This window comes from Doryrhamphus excisus, chromosome 3 (assembly GCF_030265055.1).
Source record: "Doryrhamphus excisus isolate RoL2022-K1 chromosome 3, RoL_Dexc_1.0, whole genome shotgun sequence".
NCBI classification, from domain to species: domain Eukaryota; kingdom Metazoa; phylum Chordata; class Actinopteri; order Syngnathiformes; family Syngnathidae; genus Doryrhamphus; species Doryrhamphus excisus.
Window position 1 is genome coordinate 16720824 of NC_080468.1, and position 27382 is coordinate 16748205.

At 48.6% G+C, this 27382-nt stretch overlaps 3 protein-coding genes across 11 annotated transcripts; 1 reads left to right on the plus strand and 2 right to left on the minus strand.

The window, feature by feature from the left end:
* Positions 1-117: 117 nt before the first annotated feature.
* On the minus strand, positions 118-16953 carry heatr1 (HEAT repeat containing 1). 2 transcript variants are annotated; one of them, XM_058066078.1, is made up of 45 exons: positions 16477-16953; positions 15775-15930; positions 15490-15706; positions 15272-15413; positions 15090-15191; positions 14867-15007; positions 14437-14648; positions 14239-14369; positions 14097-14178; positions 13430-13531; positions 12996-13113; positions 12830-12937; positions 12652-12750; positions 12388-12476; positions 12084-12295; positions 10903-11024; positions 10633-10827; positions 10389-10563; positions 10164-10312; positions 9891-10083; positions 8975-9147; positions 8741-8896; positions 8425-8664; positions 8071-8202; positions 7898-8001; positions 7004-7150; positions 6815-6933; positions 6323-6444; positions 6111-6239; positions 5806-6030; positions 5593-5722; positions 5325-5506; positions 4339-4388; positions 4138-4261; positions 3912-4052; positions 3549-3850; positions 3318-3468; positions 3072-3242; positions 2876-3010; positions 2689-2793; positions 2437-2599; positions 2212-2366; positions 1369-1527; positions 515-623; positions 118-436 (listed from the first exon to the last, which is right to left on the minus strand). In XM_058066078.1, the coding sequence occupies exons 2-45, from the start codon at positions 15914-15916 to the stop codon at positions 348-350; spliced, it is 6444 nt and encodes a 2147-aa protein (XP_057922061.1). In that variant the 5' UTR covers positions 15917-15930; positions 16477-16953; the 3' UTR covers positions 118-347. The 2 variants fall into 2 exon arrangements, with proteins under 2 accessions (XP_057922061.1, XP_057922060.1); XM_058066077.1 differs by having other exon boundaries at positions 14097-14181.
* On the plus strand, positions 16570-24917 carry LOC131125008 (SUN domain-containing protein 1-like). 7 transcript variants are annotated; one of them, XM_058066081.1, is made up of 23 exons: positions 16570-16655; positions 17329-17503; positions 17965-18126; positions 18211-18389; positions 18460-18486; positions 18561-18797; positions 18920-19006; positions 19121-19282; positions 19898-19963; positions 20845-20964; positions 21115-21201; positions 21390-21456; positions 22166-22203; positions 22316-22452; positions 22522-22767; positions 22833-22913; positions 22978-23036; positions 23112-23256; positions 23311-23749; positions 23822-23937; positions 24015-24182; positions 24252-24344; positions 24419-24917. In XM_058066081.1, exons 3-23 carry the CDS (start codon positions 18014-18016, stop codon positions 24533-24535), a joined length of 2784 nt encoding a protein of 927 aa, XP_057922064.1. In that variant the 5' UTR covers positions 16570-16655; positions 17329-17503; positions 17965-18013; the 3' UTR covers positions 24536-24917. The 7 variants fall into 7 exon arrangements, with proteins under 7 accessions (XP_057922064.1, XP_057922063.1, XP_057922062.1 ...); XM_058066080.1 differs by lacking the exon at positions 16570-16655 and adding an exon at positions 16779-16911; XM_058066079.1 differs by lacking the exons at positions 16570-16655; positions 17329-17503 and adding an exon at positions 17602-17762 and having other exon boundaries at positions 23311-23595; positions 23665-23749; positions 24419-24916.
* armc7 (armadillo repeat containing 7) lies at positions 20545-27230 on the minus strand. Of its 2 annotated transcripts, XM_058066096.1 has the most exons (5): positions 26922-27230; positions 26427-26570; positions 26018-26360; positions 22144-25251; positions 20545-21464 (listed from the first exon to the last, which is right to left on the minus strand). In XM_058066096.1, the coding sequence occupies exons 1-3, from the start codon at positions 26995-26997 to the stop codon at positions 26020-26022; spliced, it is 561 nt and encodes a 186-aa protein (XP_057922079.1). In that variant the 5' UTR covers positions 26998-27230; the 3' UTR covers positions 20545-21464; positions 22144-25251; positions 26018-26019. The 2 variants fall into 2 exon arrangements, with proteins under 2 accessions (XP_057922079.1, XP_057922078.1); XM_058066095.1 differs by having other exon boundaries at positions 20558-21464; positions 22144-26360; positions 26922-27229.
* Positions 27231-27382: the final 152 nt, after the last annotated feature.

The following is a 27382-nucleotide window of genomic DNA, read 5'->3' on the forward strand; positions in this document are numbered from 1 at the left end:
TCACTACGGGTTAATCATTGGTCGAGTTTTATTTCAATAAAAGGACCACAGACTTTTCCCGGGAATGTAAATAAATAAAGTGACTATGTAGCATCCTATGCTAGAAATTGTATTGTACACAAAAGTACACAAAAGTATTCTCTCGTCGGCAGTTTCCAGTCTTCTTGAGAAGGAAGCTTTACAAAGACGCCATGTCATGCCTTGATGCCTTGCTTTGTGCACCGCACAGGATGCAGAAGATCCCGTCACAACATGGATGACCTTCTACTCTGCTACTAAAAAGATGTCAACAAATTTTTATTTTTTTGGTACAAAAATGCAAACAACGTATATACGCTTATTGTGTGTTAGAAGTAACTCTGCAGCGGTTCTCCCAGGATGTTCTCCATCTCGTGAATCACCTTCTGAACCTGCTGCTCCACCTCCTCGCACTCGTCTGGAACGCAAACATGCCATCCAGTCACATGGCGACTCGTGTGTGTGTGTGTGTGTGTGCGTGTGTGTGTAGACTCACCCTCCATGAGTTCAGCCAGGAAGGGGATGGTTTCGGGAAGCAGCACCATGTAGTTCTCCTTCAGCTTGGCCGCCAGCTCCATCAGCATCAGCAGCGAGGAGAAGCGTACCTGGCGGAGGAGGACGGGTGTACTTTACAGTCAAGTGGTTAAACAGCCCCCCGGGACTGGATGACATACGTCAACATATGGCGGTGCACGACATAGTCGAGTATGAAACCCAAACTTTTATCCGGATTTTGCCAAATGATGGAAATGTGTTGACATGGTTTTCCTCCATGTTTGTATATTTTTATTGGGATTCTCGTGTTAGCAGAGGGAGTAAAGTAATTCCTCGTAATCAGTTAATTACTTGCACACATATTTGGCCTTGACTGTTGAAAAAAATAGAGGTATATCGATATTTACCTAAATATATGGGGATATGATTTTTGGTCCGTATCGCCCAGCCCTGGCATGCAGCACACAGTTTGAAGATGCCCATTCATGCACAGTCATCCTGCCTCATCAACATTCCCCTGCCCCCACACTACAGTTTGAATACCTTTATTGTCATAGCAGTATAATGATACGGTGTAATGGCATTAAAAAGGCTTCTCCCGTTTCATATACAATATAAATGATAATTAGCATCCTAGCAATCAACAGCAGCGCTGTGTGAAAATCCCTCGTGTGTCTTCTCCCCAGCTGACTTTTTAATACTAACAAGCCGGGCCGGGACTCGATAGACTGGTTGGTGACATAAGCCGGTTTCGCTGCACCTCACTCCTATTAGTTTGTCAGCGGCTGCTGCCAGAAATGTGATCCAATCCAGGCTGGGCCTCCTCGCACGTGAATGACCCTAAGAAAAGCTCACCTTGGCATCGGCGTGTCTGCTCTTCAACAGGACATCGTAGTTGAGGGTCTTCCACTGGGTGTCGTCGGCCAGGGACACGGCAAACTGACCCAGGCAGGGAACCAGGTGCTTGGTCACCCTCTGCTGGTAGACCTGCTCCCCACCTAAACGGTTCTCCAGCTGACACACACACACACACACACACACACGCACAAACACACACACGCACGCACACACACACAGTAACAACGTTTTATTATTTGTAATATTAGTCATATTATCAATAACAAATGAAATGAAATACACATCATATACATAATAGTAAATACACACGTAAATAAATGCATCAATATAAATATAATTATTATTTATAATAGTTATTTAATATTTAATTAACTAAAAAACAAAAAAATTGAAAATTCTGCAGTAATTTTGCAAGAATAGAGTCAAAATATTAAACCAAAAAAAAAGGTGTAAACAAATAAAGCAGGGTGAAAAAGTTATGTTACCAGAATAAAGGCAAATTATTATGCAAATTAAACAATTTTTAATTTTACAATTTTGGCCCACAGTTGGTTGGCCCTCTTTTTTTTTTTTTCTTTTTTTTTTTAATTGGCCCATGACACATTTTAAAACAAAAAAAACCCAGAAAAAATGAAAACATTAGCAGCAATTGGATACAAATAAAGTAAAAATATTACAAATTCATTGTAATATTATAATAAAGAATAAGATATAATAATAATAATAAAGAATAAATGAGCGATAATAGTATGGGCTGCTGCGTTTCGCTGGCAGGCTCATAATAATGTTCATAAATAATAATTTCTCATTGATCAGTACAGTAAACATGGCGGCTCTCACCTGGTCCACCAGCGGCGCCAGGAGGGTGTCCGCTCGCTCCCGACTCAGGAAGCGCTGATTGTCGTACAGGAAGATCTTGTGCATGCAGTCCAGGACGTAGCGAAGCAGCAGGCCGGTCTTCTCCGCGGCATGCTCGGACTCAAACAACGACTCGTCTGATGGGAGGAAGCGTCGCCGTCAGCAAAATGGCCGCCTCGGCAACAAAAGCTGTGGAAGCGCGGTCACCTGTCTTGGAGACGTTGGTCTGCTGGAGGACGTCCGCAAAGGGCTTGACCAGGTTTCCGGCAAAAAGGACGAAGAGCCCTTTGAGGCGCTCGGCGATGCAGTCGGCGAGTCGGAAGAACGTCAGCAGACGCTCTTTGCTCCCGGATTTACTCCAGTCGAACAGCTGCGGGGGCAAACATCTCCGCTTAGCGAGCGTTGGTTGGGCGCGGATGCGAAACTTCACTTTCACGCGGCGGAAGTCGCTGACGCTACCTTGAAGAAGAGCGGCCTGAACGTGACCTCGGAGAGTTTCATCACCATGGCGACCAGACATTCCATCACGCTGCCCTCGATCTGCTCCGTCCTCGCCAGGTCGCCCTGCGGACACGCACACGGACACACGCACACGTCAGGCGGCATGACGGAAAGACGGATCGGGAGACGAGCCGACTGGGCGCACCTGGCAGTGTTTGGCTCGGAAGTCCAGGGCGGTGAGGAAGAAGGTGCTGAGCTCTGATTGGTGGAAGTTGAGCTGATCTTGCGCCATGTGGCTGATGTGCTCCTTGAGGATGCTCATCAGCGCCCCCAAGTGGTTCTGTAAATAAGCGCGGGGGTCACCAACTGGGCGTGAATCGCCCAAGCGTTTTCTGGCTCACCTTCTTGGCCGCCACCAGGACGCCGTAGCACCTGGTGAGCACGGGCAGCAGGACCCTGGGGGGCAGCTTGGTGGCCAGGGAGGTCCTGAGGGAGGCGAGACGTGCAGACAGCTGGCTGGCGGAAGAGGAGGAGGAAGAGGACTCCTGGACCAGCCGCGTCAGGCGGCAGGTCTGAAGGAACAGGAAACGGTTGGAAGACGTCTTTTTCCCCCCCCGAGCACGCATGAAGCAGTAAAAGATGGACACCTGCAAGGTGGTCTCCTGCAGGTACGGGCTCATGAAGTGCGTCAGCGTCTCGGTGACGCGCTGGAGGGCGGTGACGGCGCTCAGCATGTAGAGCTCGTTGGTCAGCAGCTCCTTCCTGTCGGCGAACACGTGCAGCACGGCCGGCATCAACCTGCGGGGGTTAAGATGGACTCAGTGACGTGCTCTGAAGGCCGAGCGTCGCCATCGAACAGGAAGTACGCTGCTGCGGACCTGGGCAGCTGCGGGATAGCGAGGGCCTTGAGGGCGCCGACCACCTCGGCGATGCAGAGCAAAGCGCTGGCCATCACGTTCTTCTCTTCCTGCGGCGCCGAGGCCACGTCCACCGCGCGCAGCAGGACGGGGACGAACGCCTCCTGGTGGGCGGAGCCAAAGTTGCGGCAGAGCAGCTTGAGGCTGTAGAGCGCCGTCTGCCTGTTGATGGTCTGCTCCGCCTCCGCTTCCTGCTCCGCCTTCCCGTGACCTTCACCCACGATGGCAAGGAGGTCGCCAATGAGCTGGAGGAGAACGGTGACCTGCGCGGGAGAGATTGTTGGACCTCGGTTCGGTTCCGTTAATGGCTGTACGCGTGCCCACCTGTTTCTCCACCCACTGCGTCTTGTGCTGCAGTTTGTTGTTGAGCAGCTCCATGGCTTTCCTCCTGACGGACGCCAGCTGGTTCCCCATCAGCCCCCTCATCACCGTGATGAAGGTATCCACGGGCAACAGCGCGTTCACCTGGGCAGGCACGAAGGCGGGAAAAACAACAACCTGGCGTCAGCTTCTACTGCCAAGTCATCGTCCGGCCAGCGATGCCACCAACCTTGTCAAGAACCTCGTAGGCTTTGTTCAGCAGAACTCTCCAGAACTTTGCGATGGGCTTTTCGGCGTTCTCCTCCACGCAGCGAGCGACGCAGTGGATGTAGCGCAGGTTCTCCTCCAGCAGCCTTTACAGAGTCATCGTGAGTTACTTGTGACAAAGTTCATTTCGTTTTGATTTCTACCGAACCGCAACCAAACTGACCTCTGCTGCAGCTGCTGGAGGCTGGCTTTGTTGCCGTGGATGGCCGCCACCTGGAGGAAGAAACATGATGGAACATCTTAAAAAGGTGGGGGGGACTTAACCTGCCAACTATTAGCTTTTAACATGATTAGAGCCCTCTGGACATTAAATAACACCCCTATGGTCACCTTTACACTCCTATTGCCCAATACAGTAGACATAACAGAAGCTAAGACATAACACAGAAAAAGCCGTTTACAACCTAAATATGCTTTTTAACATTAGAGCCCTCTAGGCATGAAATAACACCCCTACAGTCACCTTTACACTCCTATTGCCCAATACAGTAGACATAACAGAAGCTAAGAAATAAGACAGAAAAAGCCGTTTACAACCTAAATATGCTTTTTAACATTAGAGCCCTCTAGATATGAAATAACACCCCTATAGTCACCATTACACTCATATTACCCAATACAGTAGACATAACAGAAGCTAAGACATAACACAGAAAAAGCCGTTTACAACCTAAATATGCTTTTTAACATTAGAGCCCTACGGACATTAAATAACACCCCTACAGTCACCTTTACACTCCTATTAGCCAATACAGTAGACATAACAGAAGCTAAGACATAACACAGAAAAAGCCGTTTACAACCTAAATATGCTTTTTAACATTAGAGCCCTCTAGATATGAAATAACACCCCTATAGTCACCATTACACTCCTTTTACCCAATACAGTAAACATTACAGAAGCTAAGACATAACACAGAAAAAGCCGGTTACAACCTAAATATGCTTTTTAACATTAGAGCCCTCCACACATGAAATAACAACCCTATAGTCACCTTTATGCTCCCTCGTATAGAAAATAGACAAATTTGGAGTCGCCAATGGGGAAAAGAACATTCAAACGTATTGTATCTTTACGATGAAAAATGATCTGCGTGAGGAAAATGACACCCGAGCCGCGTTACACAACGTGCTGTAGACTCCGCCCACCTTCCCGATGAAGCTGGCTGAGCCGAGCAGCTGAGCCATGAAGGACACGGAGAGGAACTTGAAGTGTCGCAGCTCTTTGCTGCTGTGAGCCTCCACACAGAAGATCAGCTCCTCCACCTCCTCTTCCTTCTTCTTCGTCTTCTTCTGGGCTCCTCGCCGGGCGACGGGGCGTTTGGCCGCGGCTTCAGAGGACAGAGCACATTCGTTCGTTCAGCGGTTCCTCTTTTCAGTTTTATGAACTTCATGAAAGTCGGGTCTTTTGTCTCACCGTCATCTTTGTCGTCGGGCAGCTCCATGAGGAAGTTCAGGACGTTGATGAGGGACGTGAGCTGGTCGGCCACCTCAAACTGGCAGCACACAGAGATCCAGAAGTCCATATCTTGCTCCAGCGCCGCTTCCTAAGGAACGCCAGGATGAAGAACAGGTCAGAAGAACGTGGTAGCGCCTCGGACTTTGGCCGATTCCAAGGAAACCTCCTTGCCTTCTCGCTCTGTGAGCTGGCGGTCTGCGTGACGTGAACCTTGAACAGGAGGAGCATGAGGACCCAGAGGAAGCGGTCCGGGCCCAGCGTGGTCACCAGCTGAGAGAGGATGGGCAGCCGCCGATGTTCGGGGACGTGAGGGAGTGCGTCGGCAAACACGTGCGCGATCCTCGTCACCACGGCATCCACGTGAGACAACGGACTGTCCTCGGATAGGCCGCTGGCCTGGAGGGGCGGGTACCACAAGGACGTCAGCTCCAGTGGGCGTCGCCCAGACTACGCTGTCCATCCAAACGTGAGCTCACCTGGATCAGAGCGGGGATGACCAGCTGAACAGTCTTGTCAATCACCCGGAAGCTGTAGGCGTCGTCCAGACGCATGATGCTGGCGCCCATGAAGGTGAAGATGGGCATGATGTTGTGCAGAACCTTCTCCTGGGGAGGTGGGACACCAGAAACCGGAGGTGAGTTTATTCCGAGACGGACGCCGGAGCTGTGGAAAAGTCACAACGACTCACGGGGAAAATGTTGGCGATGGCGCCGAGCAGCAGCAGAGCGTGATGTTGCGTTTGCGGCACGTGGGACGCTCGGACACACTGGACCACCAGCTCCACGCTGAACTTGTCTTCATCCAGCACGTCTGGAGAGACACCAGGAACTAAAACCTTTTCTTTGAGATGATTGTATCTAACGGTTCAGTTAAGCTAATTGCTAATTTAGCATCGCTCCAAACACAAAATGTATATTTGTGTAATGTCACAGGCAGGAGGAAAAAGAAGCGCTTGATTTACTCACCCGCAGTATATGGGCAATCTCGGCCAATAGATGCATTTTTTTACCATTTTAGCTAATTTTTAATGTCATAATTCGGCCCGCTAATTATCGTCCTATCCTTAAACTGTTGTACAACCATGATGGGTGATTGTGACAGGTAGATTAAGCCCCGCCCACCCAAGTCAAAGCGAAACATCATGTTACAGCTCCACGCCGCTTCAGGAGACGTAGCCCACCTGGCCCAGCAGGTTGTCCGTCGGGTGCCAGCTTGTTGCAGATGTTGAGCAGGCAGCCGAGCAGCAGCTGCTTGGTGTACTCCATGTTGGTCTTATCCGTAGAAGACGCCTCGAGACTCCTGAGGGACGTTTTTTTAAAATGGCGAACATAGTGATCACGAGTCCAGTATTTGCGTCTTTTAACGTTACCTGGCCAACAGAGAAAAGAGAACCGGCACCAGCATCTGGGCCCTCTTCAGCTTCTTCTTGTGCTGCAGCATCTCTAGGATCAGAGCCACTCTGTGCCAGGAAACGGTGTCCCTCTCTGGAGCAACGTCGCTGCCCTCTTCAGGTTTCCTAAGGAACAGCATTGATTGGTTTCATTCATTCATGTGAGGCTATAGTACAGGGGTGGGCAAACTTTTTGACTCGCGGGCGCATTAATTTAACAAAATTGACGGGGGGGGGGGGGGGTTTATGTAGTATTTTACACGTAACAGTCCATTTTTACACCTATATTTTTACACATATTTTACATGTAAAAGTGTCATGCAATCTGCTATATGTGCACTTTGAAATCATTTATTTGATGTAAAGTGTGTTAGAAATGTATTATTATTATTATTGTTATTTTTATTAGAATTATTATCATTAGTTATAGTAATGTTATTATATTATTATTATTTTGTTAATAATAATAATAATAATATTACTACCATTATTATATTAATATTATTAACAACAATATTAATATAATAGTAGTATTATCATTATTGACAACATTATTATTATTATTATTATTATTATTGTACTTGTGCTCCTTTTTCCAGGAGCATTTTGTAAACAACAGACCACATCAAATAACGAAATTGATAAAGCAGCTACCTCAACCATCAAAAAGTTGGCCCAAGCCACGATGCCAGGTTATGTGTTGAGTTTAAATGAAATACTTTGGAAAAAACAGGCGGGCCATATTGAAACACTTGGCGGGCCGGATGTGGCCCCCGGGCCGTAGTTTGCCCACCCCTGCTATAGTATATGAAATAAGGTAATTCAGCGCCACTGAGGAAGAGAGTCAGATAGCAGGTAAAAAGGAAGCGTCACCTCTGGAGCATTCTGCTCCTGCGCGTTTGCTGCACCGTGACGGCGACCTTCGCTTTTTCCGGGGGCGCCAGCTCGTTGGCCACCAGCTCACAATCCACCGCAATCTGGAAGGTGAGGGAGTTAGAGAGGAATGAGAACACGTCAGCCCGCTTCACGCGTCACAGAGTGCTCACCACTTTGAAGGCGCTGCCGACGGCGTTGGAAATCAGCACGCTGCTGTTGTCCGCCAGCAGGTCAAACATGACCGCCAGCAGCTTCTGTTGGACTTTCTCATCTCCGAGAGCAGTGAAGAATGGCTTGGTGATCTGTCGAGAGGAATGAGCAATAACTCCATTTATTTGAGGCGAGGTACCAACCGCTCCTACGGGCCCGTCCGCAGAGCGTGACGTGCTAATTCTCGAGCCGTAGACATTTTTTTCCAGTGGAAGACACACTTACACATCAATGACAACACAACTGACAATACTTTGCAACATTCACGCTGGCTTTAAAGCTTTTAATTTGAAAATAAATATGCAACTCCTCACCTGTTCCAGAGCAACAATCTGGCAGCTGGGGACGCCCGGAAAGGGTGTAGTGGGGGTCCTCAGGGCTCTGATGAAGAGGTTCAGACAGTTCTGGTCGGCCGCCAGCAGAGGGGCAGAGGCCTGGTTGTACTTCCCCAGGAGGAGCTGCAGCAGCTGGGCCTCGTCCAGCAGCAGGGTGGGGGTGTCTGGGTCGCGGTGGAGCAGCCGATCCAGGACAGGAAGCAGCGCGGACAGGACAGCCTGAGGAAACACGGCACATGCTCAGCGGTGGGCGCCTTTAAACGTTGTTGGGGGGGGGGGGGGCTGCTGAACTCACCTGCCCGTTGATGTGGCTCAGCGCCTTCAGCAGGCAGGCGGCGGAATAGGACGGGCAGCAGGGTGCCTGGATGCTCAGCAGCAGCTGATGCGTAGCTCTCTGCAGCGCCGACTTCCTTTTCGCCGACTCGCACTCGTCATGAATCCCACCCAGGGCCTGCAAACGACACCACGCTGGGGTAAAGCCACCTTACATCCCCACCAGGAACGTTGGGAACCTGGTAGATGTTCTTACTGTGCTCAGGTACGATGGGTCGGCAACAATCTCGTCTGTGGTCCTCAGAAGCTTGTCCATGATTGGCTGAAAGGGGGTGGCGTCAGCGCCGGATAGGCTCTCCAGAACACCGAGGGCCGCCCTCCGGACCTCACGAATTGGCAAGGTGAGACAGCACAGCAAGGACGGGACCACTAACGCACAAAGATGCACAGGTTGGTAAGTCAAATGTCGATATGCACTCCTGAGCAACCTTTCAAGACCAGTTCAAAAACTCGTTTAGCGTTGTAGCGTTGTCCTGTTACCACACAGACCAGGGCCTTCGGTCATGAGAGGGATGGCCCACTGCAACATCTCCACATCGCCGGCTGCCCTTTGACGCCCCTGCACAACCTGAAGCTCCATTGTTAATTTGAAGGATAAAGCACCCATGATGGCGCCCGCTCCTCTGTGCAATGTGGGAAACACTCCTTGTCAGGGCCGCACGGTGGATGAGCGGTGAGCATGTTGGCCACACAATCAGGACATGGGGAAGACCTGGGTTCGAATCCCCACTTGGGCGTTTTCTCCCTGTGCATGCGTGGGTTTTCTCTTCATTTAGACCGAGGATGGTCCCGTGTCTTAGCGGACACTCAGTGGGATCCTCCGACATTTTAAAACTTGACTTCATGTTCCATAACCCTCAGGATGTTGAAGAAGATTTAAATCAGTGTCTTACGATGTCGAACCTCAGCAAGATGCCTCAATCCACATCTTTGCCAAGATTTTGGTTTTTAAAGGCCGTGGTCTTGAACTTCAATGTTTCACTTCAACGCTTCCATATGATCCAACAGCCCAAAACGTACATTAGTGCAAGATCTGAACTGGTGTTAACATTTTGATCGGGAGTGCATTATGCAAGCCAGGGTTTCCATGACGACATATTTAGCATCTTTACCGGGTGAGCTGGCAGCCGCGAGCTCGGCGAGCGTGGCGGCAGGCTGGGCGCACAGCAAAGCTCTGGCCATGTAGAGGGCCCGAGTCTGCAGGATGGCGCCCACCTTCACGCCAAGCTGGTCTCCGTGGTTACTGCTGTAGCCCCACAGCACGCACAGGAACCTGAAGAGCATCACTGCGTCGCACAGGTGAACCTGCGAGGGTTGCGAGATGAGCTTAAGATCACAGAAGCTCACGTGATGATGATATGAAATGACTTTGCGGCGGCTCGCACCTTCACGAGCAGCTTCATGAGCTCTCGAAAGCTGACGGATGTCGGCCCCTCGCCGGCGCCGCTGAGGATGATGCCGAAAAGCCGAGTGACCAGACCGAGGTAGCAGCAGGTGTTCGTGTCCAGCTTCTCCGGGTTCCACCACATGTCAGCTGGCGGGGGGGGAGACGCACATCCTGTCAGGTGACGCCGCTGTGAGCGGCGAGCGCCAATGGATGCGGTTATTACCTTTGAAGGCGTCGTCGTGACATCTGAGAGACGTGATGAAGTCTCGCAGGAGAGAAATCATCATGAGAGAGTATTCGCCATCTTTCTGCCTCTTTGGCCGCTGCTCACACTGGCTCAGGTACAAGGTCAGTGCTTCAGCGAAGGTCGCTGGGGCGCACACAGAAGGCGGCGCTTCCTGTTGCAAACAGGAAGTGTTAGATCCCAGCAGCAGGTAGGATGACCGACTTGTTGGACCGAGGCTCACCTTGTCGTCAACGTCGATGACCTCCAGCAGGGGGGCCTCCAAAATGGCGTAGAGCCTCTGCGCAGTCAGCAGGTGTTCAGTCTCGCCCAGCTGGTCCATACCCAGCAGAAGCGTCTGCGTCATCACCATGAAGAAGGTCGCCCCCCTGACGCCAGCACCACGGTGCTGCTCCCCCAACAGACCCAACTTCTCCAGCTGAGGAACAAGCATGGAGTAAGAAGTTATTTCGTGGTCATCAAGTCGTGCGTTCTGTCCGTGATCAGAACTCACAGTGTCGCGTTTGGAGAAGTGCTCCATGTTGTCCAGGTTCTTCTTCAGCGTGGAGACCAGTCGTTGGTTGGCCAAACCGGTGAAATCAGGCTTGGAGCTCTGCTCCATCACCTCGTTCAGTTCTGGGTGGCCAAAAGAAACATGTTCAAGCTCCGAGTACAGTTCAGGACACGAGTGTACAAAGTGAAAAAAATAAAAATAATTTCACAAAATTCAGCTAAAATATTCAACAAAAAAAGTTTTATAAGAATAATGTAATACAGTAAACCTCGGATATATCGGATTCAATTGTTCCCACTGGTTTTGTCCGATATAAGCGAAATCCGTTATATGCGTATACCGGAAAATGTCCGTTTTACGCATATATCGGATTTATATCCGGTATATGCGTAAATGGGATTTTATCCGTTATAAAAAGGCACTTCCTTGACTATGTTTCCAATGTACCTGGACGCGCAGGCAACGCTGCAAATGACGTCGTATAGCGGCCTGTCACGATTCGGCGAATCGGAGCGCCACGATGCGGCCATCCGATATATGCGAGGGAAATTTTATGGAAATGCATTGGAACGGGACTGGAGATTTTGTCCGAAATAGGCGAAATCCGTTATAAAAAATCCGATATATGCAATGAATTTTTATTGGAAATGCATTACAGAAAAATTGGTTCTTTTTTATCTGTCCGTTGTGAGCCAATTTCCGATATATCCGAGTCCGATATATCCGAGGTTTACTGTATGAAGAAAAATTAAGTCATTTTGGTAGCATAAAGTTGACTTTTTAAAATACGAAATATGAGAAACAAAACAAAATAAAGTTTTGTTTTTTTTTTAAATTAGGTTAGAGAAAACTTATGACGGGAGTAAAGTAAAAATAAAAAAAGTATTGCAAAAAGGAGATTAGACAAAAAAAATTACATATTGAAAAATTTTACAAAAAAAAACAGCAAACATGAGAAACGACCAACTATTTCATAGCAATTGGCTGTGCAAAAAGCGAAGTGAAATATATACACATTTATTAAATAATAAATGTAATAATTAAATGCACTTACTTAAATACAAATAAGTCTACAAGTCCACCTGTGTTGCTTTACAAAATATCATTTTTCACTACGTGGCCCTCGCTGGCAAAAGTCTGGACCCCCCCCTCTCCTGACCAAGAAGGTGGTGTCTGTTTACCTTCGTCCCAGTTCAGGGTGAGCGGGTGTTGGGCGAGGACGGGGCACTGAGCAACGCAGCGTGCGAGGCGCACCTGTGCGGAGTCCAGACGAGCGGTGGTGACCACCAGGAAGGGCAGCAGCCCCCAAGCGATCTTCTGCGCCAGCTCGTCGCCCCCCTTCTGCAGTCGAGACTCGGACAGTAGACGCACGGTTTCTGTTAAAACTGGCAGCCTGGTGGAAAAAAAAAAAACAACACATGGTGTTGCCATGGTTGCAGAGATGGACGCGGTGGAAATGATGAGGAAAATAAAAACAGTTCTGACCAGCTGTCAGCCTCGGGCTGATCGATTCTGTGCAGCAGACACAATAAAGAGGACACGAGTTCCTCAGAGTCCAAAACATCCAGCAGCAACTGAAAAACAAGACTTTGTATCATTAGAACCATGTTGTTGTTTTATATCTGTCTCTCGATGAGCACATAGACCAAAACCCTAAAACTATCTCTGACATCTGGACCTAAGGCTACTGGAGACTAAACTCAGTTTCTTCTTCTTCAGCGCTAACAAAACATCAGAGACCTTTCTGACCTCGAGGACTTGGAGAGCCACGCTGACGACCTCCAGCACGTCATCCTTCAAGCGCTCCAAGATGGCGTCTTTCAGGAAGTCCTGGTCCAAACTCTGCATCTAAGGGGAGGATATCAAGTCAGCGGTACGGAGAAGAAGACAACAAAAAAAAAAAAACAACAAGAGGCCAAATACGGACCTGCCCAGAGGTTACAACGCTCCTCAGATGCTGGAGCGCAGAGACTCTGAGCGACGTCTGCGGGTGCTTCAAGCTGAGGAGCAGCGACGTGTCCGAGTCCCCCACGATCTGCAAGTACAACATTTTAGTCGGGACTTTTCGAGCGTCACGCGACAAGTCAGCGCACCTGGAATTTGCCGCTGCTCAGGGACAGAGACAGGAAGTGATGGAAGAGGCGCTTCTGCTCTGAGCTGCTGAGGTCGGTCACGTGACCCGAGAGGACACCGTCCAGAGCTCCGCAGTACCTGAGGGCGGCCCAAGCACACAGATGGATGAGACTTAGAGGAGACTCTGAAATGAGTGCACGAATCGCTCTCCCCAACAGCGATCACAGTTGACTCCGCCTTGTTTGTGACAAAAACGACAAAATAAAGTTCATTTGTAGTCCTAAACATTTTTGTTTTGCTTGTCACATTTTATTTTTTTACTGACTTTCTGCAATTGTCCCCTGACCAATTGATCAAATTTGGATTCTTATGTCACCCGCCACGCCCTGTGGGGGGCACAGAAGTCCAACATCATTTGTGCTAACTGCACTGGCAGCATACTCCAAAAACTCACTTGGACTCAAACAGTCGGACCAGCGGCTGCAGACGCTGGTTGAGGGCGGAGACGACGTCATCGGTGAGCTCTGTCTGACTCAGGTACTCATTCAGCATCAAGCTAGAGCAACATAAGCGTGAATATTTATTACGTTTCATCAAAATAAGCAGAACTTTCACTTGGCACAAATTTGACCATTGACAATATTTAGTCAAAATATCTAAAGTATGACGCCACAATGTAAACACAAATATAACACCATGACATATTTACAATTTTCACATTTGCAATAGAACTGTATGTGCGCACGCGTTAAAAGTTTCCCTTCGATGCGTGACCTCCTTCGTGCAACATTGAGATGCCATTTCACTTCCTGGTTACTGCGGAGCGTGTCCTTCTATGGGAGAGATGCGAGCCCAGCTCTTTCAAAATGTACTTCTGCCAGATTGTGGATGTTTATTTCGGCGTAAAACGGCACCAAATGTGCTTTCTTCTATTGTGGAGTTGCATCATCACCTCTTTGTGATTCTTGTGCAAATGCTCCCTAACACATAAATCGGGTGGGTTAAAAAAAACAAAAAACATAAATACATCTTTGGTAAGCAAATGAGTTAATCAAAAAATTGTCACAAAAAAACAGACAATAATAAACTGTGCTGATTAGCTTAAGCGGGAAAGGGTTTACCGGGCCATGTGTCCATCCAGGCCTTTGGTCAGAGGGACGGACTGCACAAGCGACTCCAACACAGCCGCGTCGTCCGTCTTACCTGCTGCACAAAAGCACCGTCAAAATGCTTGCTGCTTCTTGTTTTATGTTCCATCCTCACCTGAGTTACTGAACACGACGTGGACCAGGTGAGGCAGCAGGTAGCGCAGAAGAGGACTGACGTCGTGGGTCGCCGCCATGAGCTGAAGGGTGGACACCAGCGTCGGCATGGAGCACACGTGGCTGCAAAACCTGCCCAAAACGCGCACAAGAGGTGTGAGAGGCAGGGCGTGGCCCTCGCAACGGTCTCCATCTTTACCTGGACCCGGCGGCACCCTTCTTCTGGCTCTGCAGCAGCACGATGAGGCAGCCCAGCCCCTCTTTGGCCAACACGGGTTCTTTGAGCAGAGACTTGCTGATGTGCACAGCCAGCGTGTCGACCACACTGGCCTCCAGCACCGCCTTCGCCGCCATCTGACACATGATCATGTACGTGGCCGCCTTGTAGTCGGCCAGACCCGACTTCAACCCCTTGGAGAGGATACCGGATGGGACACAACATTAGCTACACGGTCTGAGGCCCAATATGGTTGTCCCTCGCCGTTGATTGGTTCCACACCCGAAGATGATAATTGATATTATTGTTATTATTATATTATTATTATATATAGTGAGATCATGTGAGGTAGCATGTTTCAAACTGTGATTACTTTATCAAAGATTAAACAAATCATTCCCAGATGAGGTACCTTCTGCACGTATGGCAACAGTTTGGAAAGAACGGTGTCCGTCGCTTTGTCAACGGCATCCAGAGCGGAAACGATGGTGGAAGCGTAGAAGGAGAAGACAACGCGGAGCTGGGAGAAGCTTTCAGAGTGTCCTTTATATGCCTGGTAAGAACAAAAAGCGTAACAGCAAACATAACTAGAGTCCTGTGAATTTCACACCCGACTGGCGGTGTGAGGAGGGTACCTTAATGGAGGTGGTGACCATGGAGCAGATGAAGTCCATGAAACTCAGGTCGGAATAGCAGTGTGTGATCAGGGTGCTTCTGGCCAGTGGGACGCCTGGTTTCTACAAATAATAATAATAATAATAAAGAAACAAGAGTGGTTTGTCTATCTGAAAGAGAGAGCCATTTGGAGACATCGAACCTGTAGGGGCTGCAGCCAGTTCCAGCGGTTTGTGGCGTCGTTGATGTTGAGGAGCTGCAGCACTCGGACAAAGGTGTTGGTGTGGTAATAAGGTAGCACGCAAGCCAGCAGGCTATCGGGGTTGTACAGATGGATGTGGAAGCTGTGCACGCAAATAAACCATTTTCAGGAAGCCCTTAAATGCATTTTGACATGAGCGTCTCTGACTGACAGCGTACCGATGAAGCAGCCATTCCATGCACTTGTGAGACGGTTTGAGGAGGAAGTACGGGGAGAGGCGGGTGAGGAACAGAGAGATGTCCGCATCGAGTTTCTGGTTGACTTCTTTGGACTGGATGCTGCGCTCTAGCATCATTGAGGCGCGGCTGAACAGAGAACACTGGAACTCAAAAAACGCCGGTTCGATCCCCATCAGTTCCTCCAGCCCTGTGCAGCCTGAGCGGGAGAATGACAAGAATTTTGAAAAGTTGGCGTGGAAAACTCAACAGAAAAGCGGGACTCACCGAGGGCGTAGAAGGTGCTTCTGTCGATGGTAGCGGCTTCTTTGGGGTCAAAGAGGAGTGATGCGACCTCTTTTCGTGTCAGTAAGTTGGGGTCGCACTGAGGCAGTGCCAGCCGCTTCAGTTGATGGGCTAATGACGTCATGATTGGTTTTCAACCTGAAAAAATAATCGTGGAATGATTTTGTCTCATCAATGACAGAAATCCTATAGTGGTTTTTGTGGTGTTAGTGTTTCAACACAACTGATTGCAATCACATTTTTGGTCATGAAAATGTCTTTTACAGCTTTTAAAGCTTTCTAGGTTACGAGGTAAAGAGGGCGATAAAGAGTAATGACGCTTTTGTAGATGGAAAAAGGACGCACAGCTTGAATTTGAACGACTCCCTAGCTAAAAGTCTGGCTAACAAGTTTGGCTGGGAGAGTGTCTAAACATGAAACAAAACGACTTGTGATTGAAATATAGGAGATATGCTGCCGTGTGTTCAATTAGGATTGGATTTCAGTGAAATAACAGCAGCATTGTTACTTTTGTTATTTTCGAAGTTGGGGTTTGTGTACCTTAGCTAGTGACTACATTAGCCTAGGATGTGGCTAGTTTACCGAAAAACGCACTTATCGAAAAACCACAAACAATTTCGGATACTTAGCAATGTTTTACAATATCCGGATGTCATTTCATTTGAAAGAAAAGTGCAGTCAAACCTGTTTACTTGTTTTCTTCAAAACATGTGCGAGTACTGGCGGTGCTGTGACCTCGTGTCGGATAATTTCACTTCCGGGTTACATCCGGTTTCCCCCGGCTGGTTTACCTCACATCCGCTTTCGTGTTTGAGCGAATTAATGTTTTCACATAAGGAGGAAATCACTCAATTAGCACTATGGTAAGAACAAGAAAATGTATATTTAACAATATTAAGGTCACTATTAAAAGCTATCAAAGTTCTATTGTTTTTGTAATACGTATTGTAAATATTCACGCGAACCACACGATGGCGGTAGTTTCAATTGAATGCTATATAAACCTGTTCAATTTTACTATTTAACGAAGCAGAAGACGAAGCAACCTGCCCCCACGGTTTCTGTTTTTTTCGACGACTTTAGGACGTTATCTTTATCTTGTGAAGCTAAACAAACGCGGTAAGTCATCGACTCCAGGTTGCTAGCTAGCTACTCGGCTCGCCAGCTGCGTCGGTGATTAGTTTTTGTCACTTATTGTTTTCAATTTGAGTTTTGTAGTCTTGAAGCTAAAGCTAGCATTGAAATGTTCGGATTTCGCGGGATTCCGCCCACCTCAAACGTTGATTGGTTCATTTTGATTCGGTTCTGTGAGCTCCGCTATGATTGGCTGGAAGTTGACAGGCCTCTTTAAATCCCGTTTTGCACGTGGGAAAGCTGCCCCTTTACATTGTTTGAGTGACAGTTTAAAGTATATGAATATAACATCTGAATGTATTTATTGGTATGGGTCGGCATTAAGAGCACAGTTCTACGAGATGTTTTGTCTAAATGTCTTGTTCCATTTTCTGACGCATACTGTCCTGACGCCCTCAACAGGCTAACTCGACCACTACAACGTCCTAAAAAGCCATTAATTGGCTCAAAGTGAGGCCTGCTGGGTAATCCAGAGAGGCTTACAGAGGAGTGGAGTGACATTTAGGACCAGAACAGAACAGGTGATCTGTCACAGGTGGACCGAGTGGCCCCACAGCTTCCCCCCTGCCAGCTGGTGGTAAGTCTCCACCCCCTGAGAGAGGATTGTGCTTTGTGGTTCTCAAACATGTTTGTCCACACCGGCTCGGTGTTCATGTTACCTGTAGTCTCACCTGTGGGGAGTGGGCGGGGTGTAAGTAGCTCGCCGACCTGTGGCGCCAACAGGAAGTTGAGTCTGGTATGGATCATGTGATTTTTGTGTGTGTATGAATATTCCGACTTGGAATGAACGTCTGTGACGAGGACGTGGACCTGCAGAGCTGGGGCTGGACTGACCCGTGTGTATGCTCCTGTCTTTATTGTGCTTTAGTGCAGGCGCTATGTAGGTCATCATGTGACCTCATTCCACAGAAGTTGATAGCTGTGGGGGGGGTTTTTTGTGCCAATGTTGTCATCCTGTTAAAGTATCAATGTTAAATATCATTTGGACCATTGAAGAAACAATTAGATATTAATCTGACCTGTTTATCCCTCATTTAGATCCAGTTGCTGGTCTTCAGTGTCTGACTCGGACAGTGAGACTGGGATCATGTCCAGGCGTAGTCTTTGTAGTCTACGTTTGGACGATGGCCTGCTGGACCGCAGCCTTCCGCTCGGCAGCGCCTCCTTCAGTGTTGGAGGAAGCAGCTGGAGAAACGCCAGGTAGATGCAGTACGTCCGCTGCCTTGTCCTCCTTTTTTATGACACCCGTTTACCCTTTCTTCTTCTTCTTCTTCTTCCCTCCAGGGCGTTAAAGTCTCGTCGTTCTCAGCAGTCTGTCTCCTGCTCAGAGTCTGTCCTGGTCCACACTTCACATAAACCCTCCGGCCATTCGCTCCACAGCGTGACGTCCGACGCCTCGCTGATGGCGTCCATACTGGACGAGTCCTCCATCCAGGAGACCACCGTGGTTGACTCCTTCTGGGGTATGAAGCTTCACAGGTTTACACAAACCTCGACAATGTCCTAACAAACCCTGATGGAATGTTCTCACAGGTTTGGACCAGGACATGGACTTGAAAGGTTAGCAAAGCCTTCGATTAAAACATGGACATTGCGGCTTCATTGTTCTCCTCTGACCGTCCCGTGTGTTCCAGAGAGCACCATCATGGCGGAGCAAAGCAGCGTTCTGGCCAACAGCACTCTGATTGCTTCCGACGGCCGCTGTCCCAAACACCCGGTCCAGACGCTGACCCGAGTTTCCTGCAAAGACTGCGAGTCAGACAGGAAAGAGTCTGGAACTATGAACTGCTCCTCAAAGTACACGTCAGCGACCGCCTTGGAATCGTCCACCATCTACTGCAGAGACCGAAGGCGGCGGCGGCTCGGAACAGGTGAGGATGAGGTTCTGTCGCTGTTGTTCTGTGTGCTTTTTTTTTTTTTTGTTGGTGGGAACCAAGGTGACCGGAGCGTAACGTTGTCTTGTTGCTCATCACATGACCTCCTGTCTTTCCAGCCAGTGTTCTGAGGCGGTACCTTTCTTGTGTCTTTGCTACGCTGGTGGCGTTCTACCGACAGTTGCACAAACATCACCATGTGTCAGGTAGCTCGCTGTGCTGACCTCCATGTTTCCTCGCAGCTTCCCCGCTGACGCCACCCCGAGGTGTCTCCGACGCTGCAGCCGCTCCCGCTCAAATAATCCGTGTGGTTCTTGCAGATGTTCTGCAGCTGTGCTGGGACTGGTCCCTGTTTGGCGTGAGGAGGGCGGCGTCCTGTTGTCACTTTGCGCTGACACGGGCGTGGGTGCTATGCCGGGGCTCGAGCTCAAAGACCACAAGGGTCGGCAGTCGGGATGGAACTCGACATGGAGGTCCTGGCTGTAAGATGGCGTCTTTTTAATGCTGCTTTTCTTTTCAATGAGGTCAAAGGTTACCAAGAAAACTAACCGCTCCGGTCTGTGAGGACACCTTGTTCTTCATCCACCTGGGGGGCTTTCCTTCTTCCTTGTACACAGTAGCAGGGGTGTCCAAATAGTGTACATAGATGCCATTTGTGGACCGCCAGGCTGCAACATATTCTAAAAACCAGCAAAAATGGAAAACTTGGCAGTTGAAATAAAATTAAAAAATGAGGGCTTAGACCCGCAATCAGGAAAAAGCTGCAAAAGCTTTCATTTTTCACCATGAAGCCCCCCCTAGGAGAGGAAAAGGTTTGGGCACCCCTGTCATGTAGGAGGTGTTTCATATGGAGTACTTCCATCAGTACACGCACTGTATAATGCAGGATATGAATATATTCTCCCATGATGCTTTGGTGCTCACCTCCACAATGTGTTTTGTTTCTCACTCACCTGCCGTTTCCCTCCCACACAAATGGGCCGCACCTCTTTTCTGCGGAGAAATGCAAATCTCTCCTCCTGACTCCTCGTCCTTGTCCGTGTGAGCGTCTTTTTTTTTGTGTGCGTCTCCTGACTGCGTCTCCTCTCTCTTTGCAGCTCGTCTTGACCACGGCGGCGCCATGAGCACCAAGCAGGGGGGGCATCATGCCTACGGATCTCTGTGTGAGTTATCAGACACAAACACTGGCACAGGTACGTTCTACCGTTCTACGCCAGCTCACTGATCTAGAGACGCCCCCGATTTGGCTTTCTTACATCAGGACTACATGACAGGTCCCGGCTAGTCGTGATGCTTTTGTGTGCCAAATAAGAAAATGCTGCAATACGGTGTTTTCAACTAAAATAACAAATAAATGCAGTGATGCAATTAGGAAAGCTGCACATTTCTAAGTGGCACAAACATCCGTGCAAGTGCAAAGTAATACAATCCAACTGCTGCTGGTCACTACTTATTGTTTTCATATTATTATTATTATTCATATTATTGCATAGGGTGGCACGGCGGTCTAGTGGTTAGCGCGTAGACCTCACAGCTAGGAGGACCAGGGTTCGATTCCACCCTGGGCCATCTCTGTGTGGAGTTTGCATGTTCTCCCCGTGCATGCGTGGGTTTTCTCCGGGTACTCCGGTTTCCTCCCACATTCCAAAAACATGCTAGGTTAATTGGCGACTCCAGATTGTCCATAGGTATGAATGTGAGTGTGAATGGTTGTTTGTCTATATGTGCCCTGTGATTGGCTGGCGACCAGTCCAGGGTGTACCCCGCCTCTTGCCCGAAGACACCTGGGATAGGCTCCAGCACCCCCGCGACCCTCGTGAGGAAAAAGTGGTAGAAAATGAATGAATGAATATTATTGCATATTTAAAGTCCCAGGGTTTAACATCCACAGGAAAAACTGATCCTGACTCCATCCAAAGATATATGGAAATATAAAGGACTTTTTTATTTTTTTTGTCCCCTGAGCTTCTCCCCCACCTTTCCATACTCTTTCCCCACCTGACTCCATCAGTCAGCCGCCCTCGCTCACTGCTGCCACCTACAGGTGACGGCTGTAAGAAAAAGCAGCGAGCGGAGACGCACCACGTCGGCTCGTCTTCGTCCGCTCGGGCCTCGGCTCTCCGCTGCTTGTTGGCGCTCACGTGGAACATGGCTGTGTTCACAGGTTAAATATGTCTTTATACCGTCATTAGGAGAGGAGGCCTCAGTCAAAAGGAGGAGAAGTGAGGAGATGAGGTGCAGGAGCTCCAACCGTCTTGGAGCGTTCAGTCTTAGCTGAGGTTAAATGGACTTCTCACCTCTTTTACGTCCTCAGTGTGGTGTTTGCGTCGGCTGGCCTCACTCACCTGGACTCTGACCACGACCATCTTGTCTTCTTCTCACGGCCTCAGACGCTCTGCAGGTTACCGCCGTCCCGTCGTGCTTGGCGACTGACCCCTAGTTTTGCCGTCTTGGTCTCCCGGGAGGCCTGCTTGGTCTTGGCCTTTCTTGTGTTGCGCATGAAGCCGAGGCTGTTGCTGCTTGCGTAGTCGGACAGAGCTTGTCTGCTGAGTTCCTCTCCTGTTCTTGACAAAATGTTTGTGTGTTCAGGTCGGACATCGGGCGGTGTGTTCAGGTGGATCAGCAGAAGATGGGGTGACTGTCCTCTGCTGACTTGGCAAGTGTCTGTTGGTCCATTAAGGCTATTATATTATTATTATTATGACATCCTACTTCCCTCATAACAGATAATTATCATGCACCCAAACATAATATACAGTATGTACATATTCATTCACAGTAATTGATATAATCAGGGGCGTCACTAGGTTCTGAGGACGGGGGGGGGGGGGCTTAGCCCCCTGGAGATCCACAGGATATGAATGAATGTAGTAGACATTCCAAAAAAAACAAATAAGGAAGAAGAACCAGGATATAAGTTTCCCACTTTTGGACAGATTTAGTAGAGATACTCAATACCATTACATTTACACAAGTACACACAATCTATACTGCAAAACCGCTGTTCAAGCTCTGCAACCATTCTGTCCAGTGGACAGTGATCAATTATATAATAATCATTATTATATTATTAATTAGCCTATTATTATTATTATTATTATTATTACTATCATCATTATTCTTCTGATTATTACAGGCTAGTATTAGCCTGCTTTGCCCTATTATTATATACAATTTGTCTTTTTTTTTTCTAAAAAAAAAATTCTATAAAAAAAAATCCGAAAAATATCAAATTATATAGGGGGGGCGTAAGAATTTTTTTAATTAAAAAAAAAAAAAAAAATTAAAAATGGGCCTACTGACGCCACTGAATATAATAGTATGTTATGACTTTGTTTCAGACCTTTTTGATTCCTCTCCTCCAGGTTTCCAGTCGGTGTCTTCGTGGTCCTCCTGCTTCTCAGTAAGTTCCTGCTCACCTTGCTGACGCTTCCTCTAAGGATTCTTTATCCAACACAACAAAACGCTAGAAAAACGCAACATGTTAGACGTTGAAACGTTTCATCACCGCTCAGGTTTGTGTTGCTTCGGTCCCGCTGGTCTACCGCCTCTGAGCGACCCCGAGTGGAGGACTTCAGTCTCCGAGGTCCCGGTTCTGTCCTCCGTCTTCAGCCTGGTTTCCTCAGAGGGCGCCGTGGAGGACTCGAAGGAGGTGAACGCCATACCTGCTTTGTGCACGTCATTCTAGGATGAAGATCATATGACCTCGATCACCTGACAGGAAGCGACGGCATCAGAGTCTGAACGCCTTCTCCGCCTGGAGCGCAGTCTGGCGTCGCTGTGGGAACGCGTGGAGGTTGGTGGGCGGCGAGCGGAGCGAAGACGGGGCGAGCTTCTGCAGATGTACTTTGACCTGCGGCAGCGTGACTCCGCCCACAACGGCCATCTGTGGTGGCGCAGCCTGGTGGACCAGCAGCTGACTCGGCTGAGGAGGAGACTGGATGATGACAGACGGCAGAGGGAACAGGTCTTCGCTTCTGGTCTTTGGAGTTCCAGCTCTTCACCTTTCCTGATCTAAATGTCCTTCACCAGGATTTAGTCCAGCAGCAGAGCCAAACGTCTCGTCTGGATCATCTGGAGGTGGATCTGCAGAACGTTGTGGCCAAGACGGAGGTAGACGCAATCCCTTCTTCCTTAACTGTTCTGTAGAACTTTCCACTCCTTCTTTGTTCTCCAGGAGGTCAGGTTGAGGCAAGAAGCAATGGCGTCACCTTCAACGCTTCCTGCTGCTGTCGGGTAACCTTCAGCATCTTCATCACGCTTGTGACCCCGCCTCCATCTTTATGCCTTTTCACACCTCACTTCCTGTAGCGTCCCTGTGGACCGTCAATCCCATGACTCCTTGCTGGCAGAGGTGGGCCGTCTGGCGGCGGCCCTGGAGGACATCAGGCGGGACGTTGAAGTTCTGTCAGGATGTCAAGATGGCTGCCGGCGACTGGATTTGGTCCAGCAGACCGTGAGTTCAAGTTCTCACCTCCTAGAAAACAAAAGCTAACCTCACCCTTGCCAGATTTCAGCACAGGTCCACGAGGAGGTCCGGGTTCTGCTCTATGGGAAAGAGCTGACAAATGGGGGCGGGGCCTCTACAGCTCACGGCGTCCTGCCAGAGTCGCTGCTCCGCTGGCTGTCCGAGCGCTACGCCACCCGTGCTGACCTGCAGGCGTCTTTGGCCTCGCTGGAGCGCAGCATCCTCCGGAACATCAGCCTTCATCTGGATCAGCGCCGCAGCGAGGGCGAGGTCACGGAGGTCAGGGAGGCTGCCATGCACGGCGGCGGGTTGGCCGTGACCAGGGAGGTGAGGAAGGCGGCTGCTAACCCAACTTCCTGCCGTTTTTTCGTCACTGCCTGGTTTGTTTGGCTGCAGGAAGTCAACGTGATGGTGAAGAACGCGCTGCGCCTCTTCTCTCACGACCGGACCGGCCTGGCCGACTACGCTCTGGAGTCTGGAGGTCACACGGCGTCCCGCGACATGACAACCGATGTCGGTTAGCACGTTTTTAATATTGCTACTCTTCCTCCAGGGGGCAGCATCCTCAGCACTCGCTGCTCCGAGACCTACAAGACCAGAGCGGCGCTGGTCAGTTTGTTTGGACTTCCTCTGTGGTACTTCTCTCAGTCTCCCCGCGTCGTCATCCAGGTCTTTCTTCCTTTTTTATACTCGTTTGTCCTTGCAACAAGTGAACGCAACAGCAGCTTGCACGTCCCCCCCCGCAGCCTGACGTCCAGCCGGGAAACTGCTGGGCCTTCAAAGGCTCCACGGGCTTCCTGGTGATCCGGTTGTCCATGAGGATCTTCCCCACCGCCTTCTCCCTGGAGCACATCCCAAAAGCCTTGGCGCCCAGCAAGACCCTGCGTAGCGCCCCGAGAGACTTCAGCGTCTACGTAAGTTTGACAGCCGCTCGGCCGAGGGGGCGAAGTTTGCTTTGCGTTCAGTCCTCTGCTCCTTTTTAGGGTCTGGATGACGCGAGTCAGGAAAGAGGGACGCTGCTGGGCTCGTACACGTACGATGAGGACGGAGACGCTCTACAGACGTACTCTGTCACCGTGAGTTAAGACTTCCTGTAACGCCACTTCCTCGAGTTCTCGTTTGACGCACCTAAACTGTCCTCGCTCGGCAGGAGGAGAACGACAAAGCCTTCCAGATCATCGAGGTCCAGGTGTTGTCCAACTGGGGCCACGTGGAGTACACGTGCATGTATCGCTTCAGAGTGCACGGCTCGCCCTGTGATACCTGAAAACCTCTTTTTTATTTATTTATTTTAAGCTCTATTTCAGAGCTTTTTCTTTATTTCTAGTTCTGACAAGAATGTTTTACAATATCCTGCACTCTTGTTTTTTTTTTTTTTTTTAAGCTTAACTGGATGACAACCCAAACATTTCCAACTGAGTGACCTTGAATGCAATACAGGGAGTTTTCAAAGTGACCTTCGGTTTGTGCCATTTCAAATGTAGCTTTGACTGAATGTAACATTACAATAAGATGCCTTAAAATTGCCTTACACTGAACTCAATGTTTTATTTGCTCTTCAGTGATGGAAGATATTTGCTTATGTGTGTATGTCTTATGTTTCCTTTTATGTTTTTCTATGATATGAAAATAAAGATGATATTTCTTAGTTCTGTTTTGTTAATTCAAAATGTTTACTTTGTTAATATTCAGACTAGGGCTGTGAAAATTGCACAGTAATTTATTTAATTACATATTTTTTTGCATCGTTAAAAGAAAATGTCACTTTCTTTGTTCTAAACATACAAAGAGGCCAGCAACGACTCATACCTATTCCGCCTATAAAGCCTTCTACAAAAAGGCTCCATTTACATAATGCGACATGCATGTTGCTAATGTTGCTATTGCTAATGGCGTACGAGCCAGTGCCTTGATGTGCCAGTCCCAAGTCTGGATAAATACAGAGGGTTGTGTCAGGAAGGGCATGATTTGCTGTGGCGTCCCCTGAAGGGAAAAGTCGAAAAAAGTAGAAGACAACCTGCATGTTAGCCAAGCTACGGTTACATTATTAACATTGTTACACCCAAGAACTAAGTTATTGGCGTAGTGACACCTCGCCACACCATAACTTCACACATGTCCTCGAAATTTCAGACTCCTATAGAGCAGCTACAAACAATAACCAGCACAGAAAGCTTTCTAGATCTTTCAGAATCTACACCTACACCAGTAAGTGACTGGACAGACAAGTTTCTCAAGAAAAGAGGTTACTTCAAGATGTCTCTCAATAGTAATTAGTTTTAGCATTAGCATTTCTTTTGCTGGTAGGGAATCAGGAACTCCAACCACTTGTCTTTAGGAATTGGGAACAAACGTGGCTTTCCCCTATGAGCCATTGCTAGCAACGTAAACAGAGGAGCAGAGCTCGGGGGAGGGCAGAGAGCCACGTCCTTATAAGGAGGTCCGCTCCTCTGTGACATCACAAAGGGCCAGTTTTACCACGCCTTTTGAAACGGAGCGTTTTCAGCTATCGATTATCTGCTTCTCTCTGCTACTATTAAAGAAACTAATGCTAGGGAAGAGATTTTCAGACAGATGACTTCTAGCTTGATTTAAATTTTCAGGTCATTTGCATATGTTAATAAATACAAATACATACAGTGTATATATAACCCCCCCAAAAAGTAGGACACTCACTATGTTCCACTTGTCCATACAGCGTGCGAGTTGTTTCTGCAGGGAATACTGACCAGAAACACGACAGGCTAACCTTCAGTCTTTGGGGAGCGGGATTCCGACTGCAGTCTGCGGTCCCGTTTGCTGCTTGGCTCGGGAAACCTGCTCCTGGCTGCAGCAGTCCTGCAGGAAAATGGCGGCCAGGTTGCGCAGACGGGGGCTCTCGCTGAGGGAGAAGCGCAGCATGCACTGCACGATGCCGGCGTTGCTGATCTCCTGGCGTGAGGACGGGGTGGCCAGGTTCATGAGGGTGGTAATGGCGGACAGGACGGTCTCTTCCCTCTGACTGGATAAACAGTTTGTCACCAACGTGATCCCGTCGCTCTGCAGGATGATGTCGCGACATTCCGGGTCCATGCTGAGGTTGCACAGCCCCCCTGAGAACATGTCATGACTCAGCAGAAGCATTTCTGGAATAAAGAGAAATACGACAGGATCCTCACCCATTCCAAACTCCACAAAGTTGTCATTCTCCTCTGTGAGCATGTCCAAGAACAGGTCTGCGACCTGCAGCTGCTTCAGATAGTCTGTGTTCTTTGGGTCGTATGCAAAATTGGCTAGGTTGGCCAGAACCTGCTCCTTGGCCTCTGAAACACACACACACACACACACACACAATGTATAGCATGACATGACATTTTTCTTAATAACGTGTTCAAATTAACATCCAGAAATTATCTGCTGTCATATTACGGAGCGCTATTTATTTATGTAATTACTATAATTACCGAGTAACTATTCAGTATTTGCTAAGACACGGTGAAGGAGTAGGATTAAATCCACTCTGCTACTTCCTACTCCTTGCCGGATATGCTTATTTGTGCAAGTAAACATGTAAATAACAAATAAAATAACAAATAAAACCATAACCATAACCACAACCACGACATGAAACGAGGTATCAAATGTCAGAGAATAATTGTTGTTCTTTTTTTTACCATCGCTGTCCGTATCCTGGAATTCGGTGACGAGATTTTGTAAAAACTCAAAGCGGTCCGATTCTTTCCTCCACATGTCAGAAAGCACTTTCTCCGGTCGTTTAAAGCACTACTATGTAGCAACAGTTAGCAGTCAAACCGTGTGAAGAAATGTCAACAAAACTACTCGGTCCGTCGCTGAAATGAGTCCGATGATTCCGCGGGTACACTCATTATAGTTCCCGTAACAACCAACGTTATAAAACTTTCCAACATCAATCAAGTTGTTCCTCGCTGTGATATAAATAGACCACATAATTATTCACAATAAATCCGGACTCGTGGCCATCAACAAAACTTTATTGGAAATTATGTCATAACACGTACAAGCGGAAGTAGTTCGGTTCCGCCGCTCCACTCGCAGCAGCGAGCGCGTGCATGTGTGCCACAAGCTAATGGTCACTTGAATGTCAATATTAATA

Coding starts and splice junctions, on each gene's coding strand:
- heatr1 (XM_058066077.1), bottom strand. CDS start 15,916: ATGACGTCATTAGCCCATCAACTGAAGCGGCTGGCACTGCCTCAGTGC. Junction 15,192..15,271: donor ACTGGCTGCAGCCCCTACAG/GTTCGATGTCTC, acceptor TATTATTTGTAG/AAACCAGGCGTCCCACTGGC. Junction 12,477..12,651: donor TGGCTCTCCAAGTCCTCGAG/GTCAGAAAGGTC, acceptor CTTGTTTTTCAG/TTGCTGCTGGATGTTTTGGA.
- LOC131125008 (XM_058066079.1), top strand. CDS start 17,710: ATGAACGTCTGTGACGAGGACGTGGACCTGCAGAGCTGGGGCTGGACT. Junction 20,965..21,114: donor GAACATGGCTGTGTTCACAG/GTTAAATATGTC, acceptor TTACGTCCTCAG/TGTGGTGTTTGCGTCGGCTG. Junction 24,345..24,418: donor TACAGACGTACTCTGTCACC/GTGAGTTAAGAC, acceptor CTCGCTCGGCAG/GAGGAGAACGACAAAGCCTT.
- armc7 (XM_058066096.1), bottom strand. CDS start 26,997: ATGTGGAGGAAAGAATCGGACCGCTTTGAGTTTTTACAAAATCTCGTC. Junction 26,571..26,921: donor CCAGGATACGGACAGCGATG/GTAAAAAAAAGA, acceptor TGTGTGTTTCAG/AGGCCAAGGAGCAGGTTCTG. Junction 26,361..26,426: donor CTTTGTGGAGTTTGGAATGG/GTGAGGATCCTG, acceptor ACATGTTCTCAG/GGGGGCTGTGCAACCTCAGC.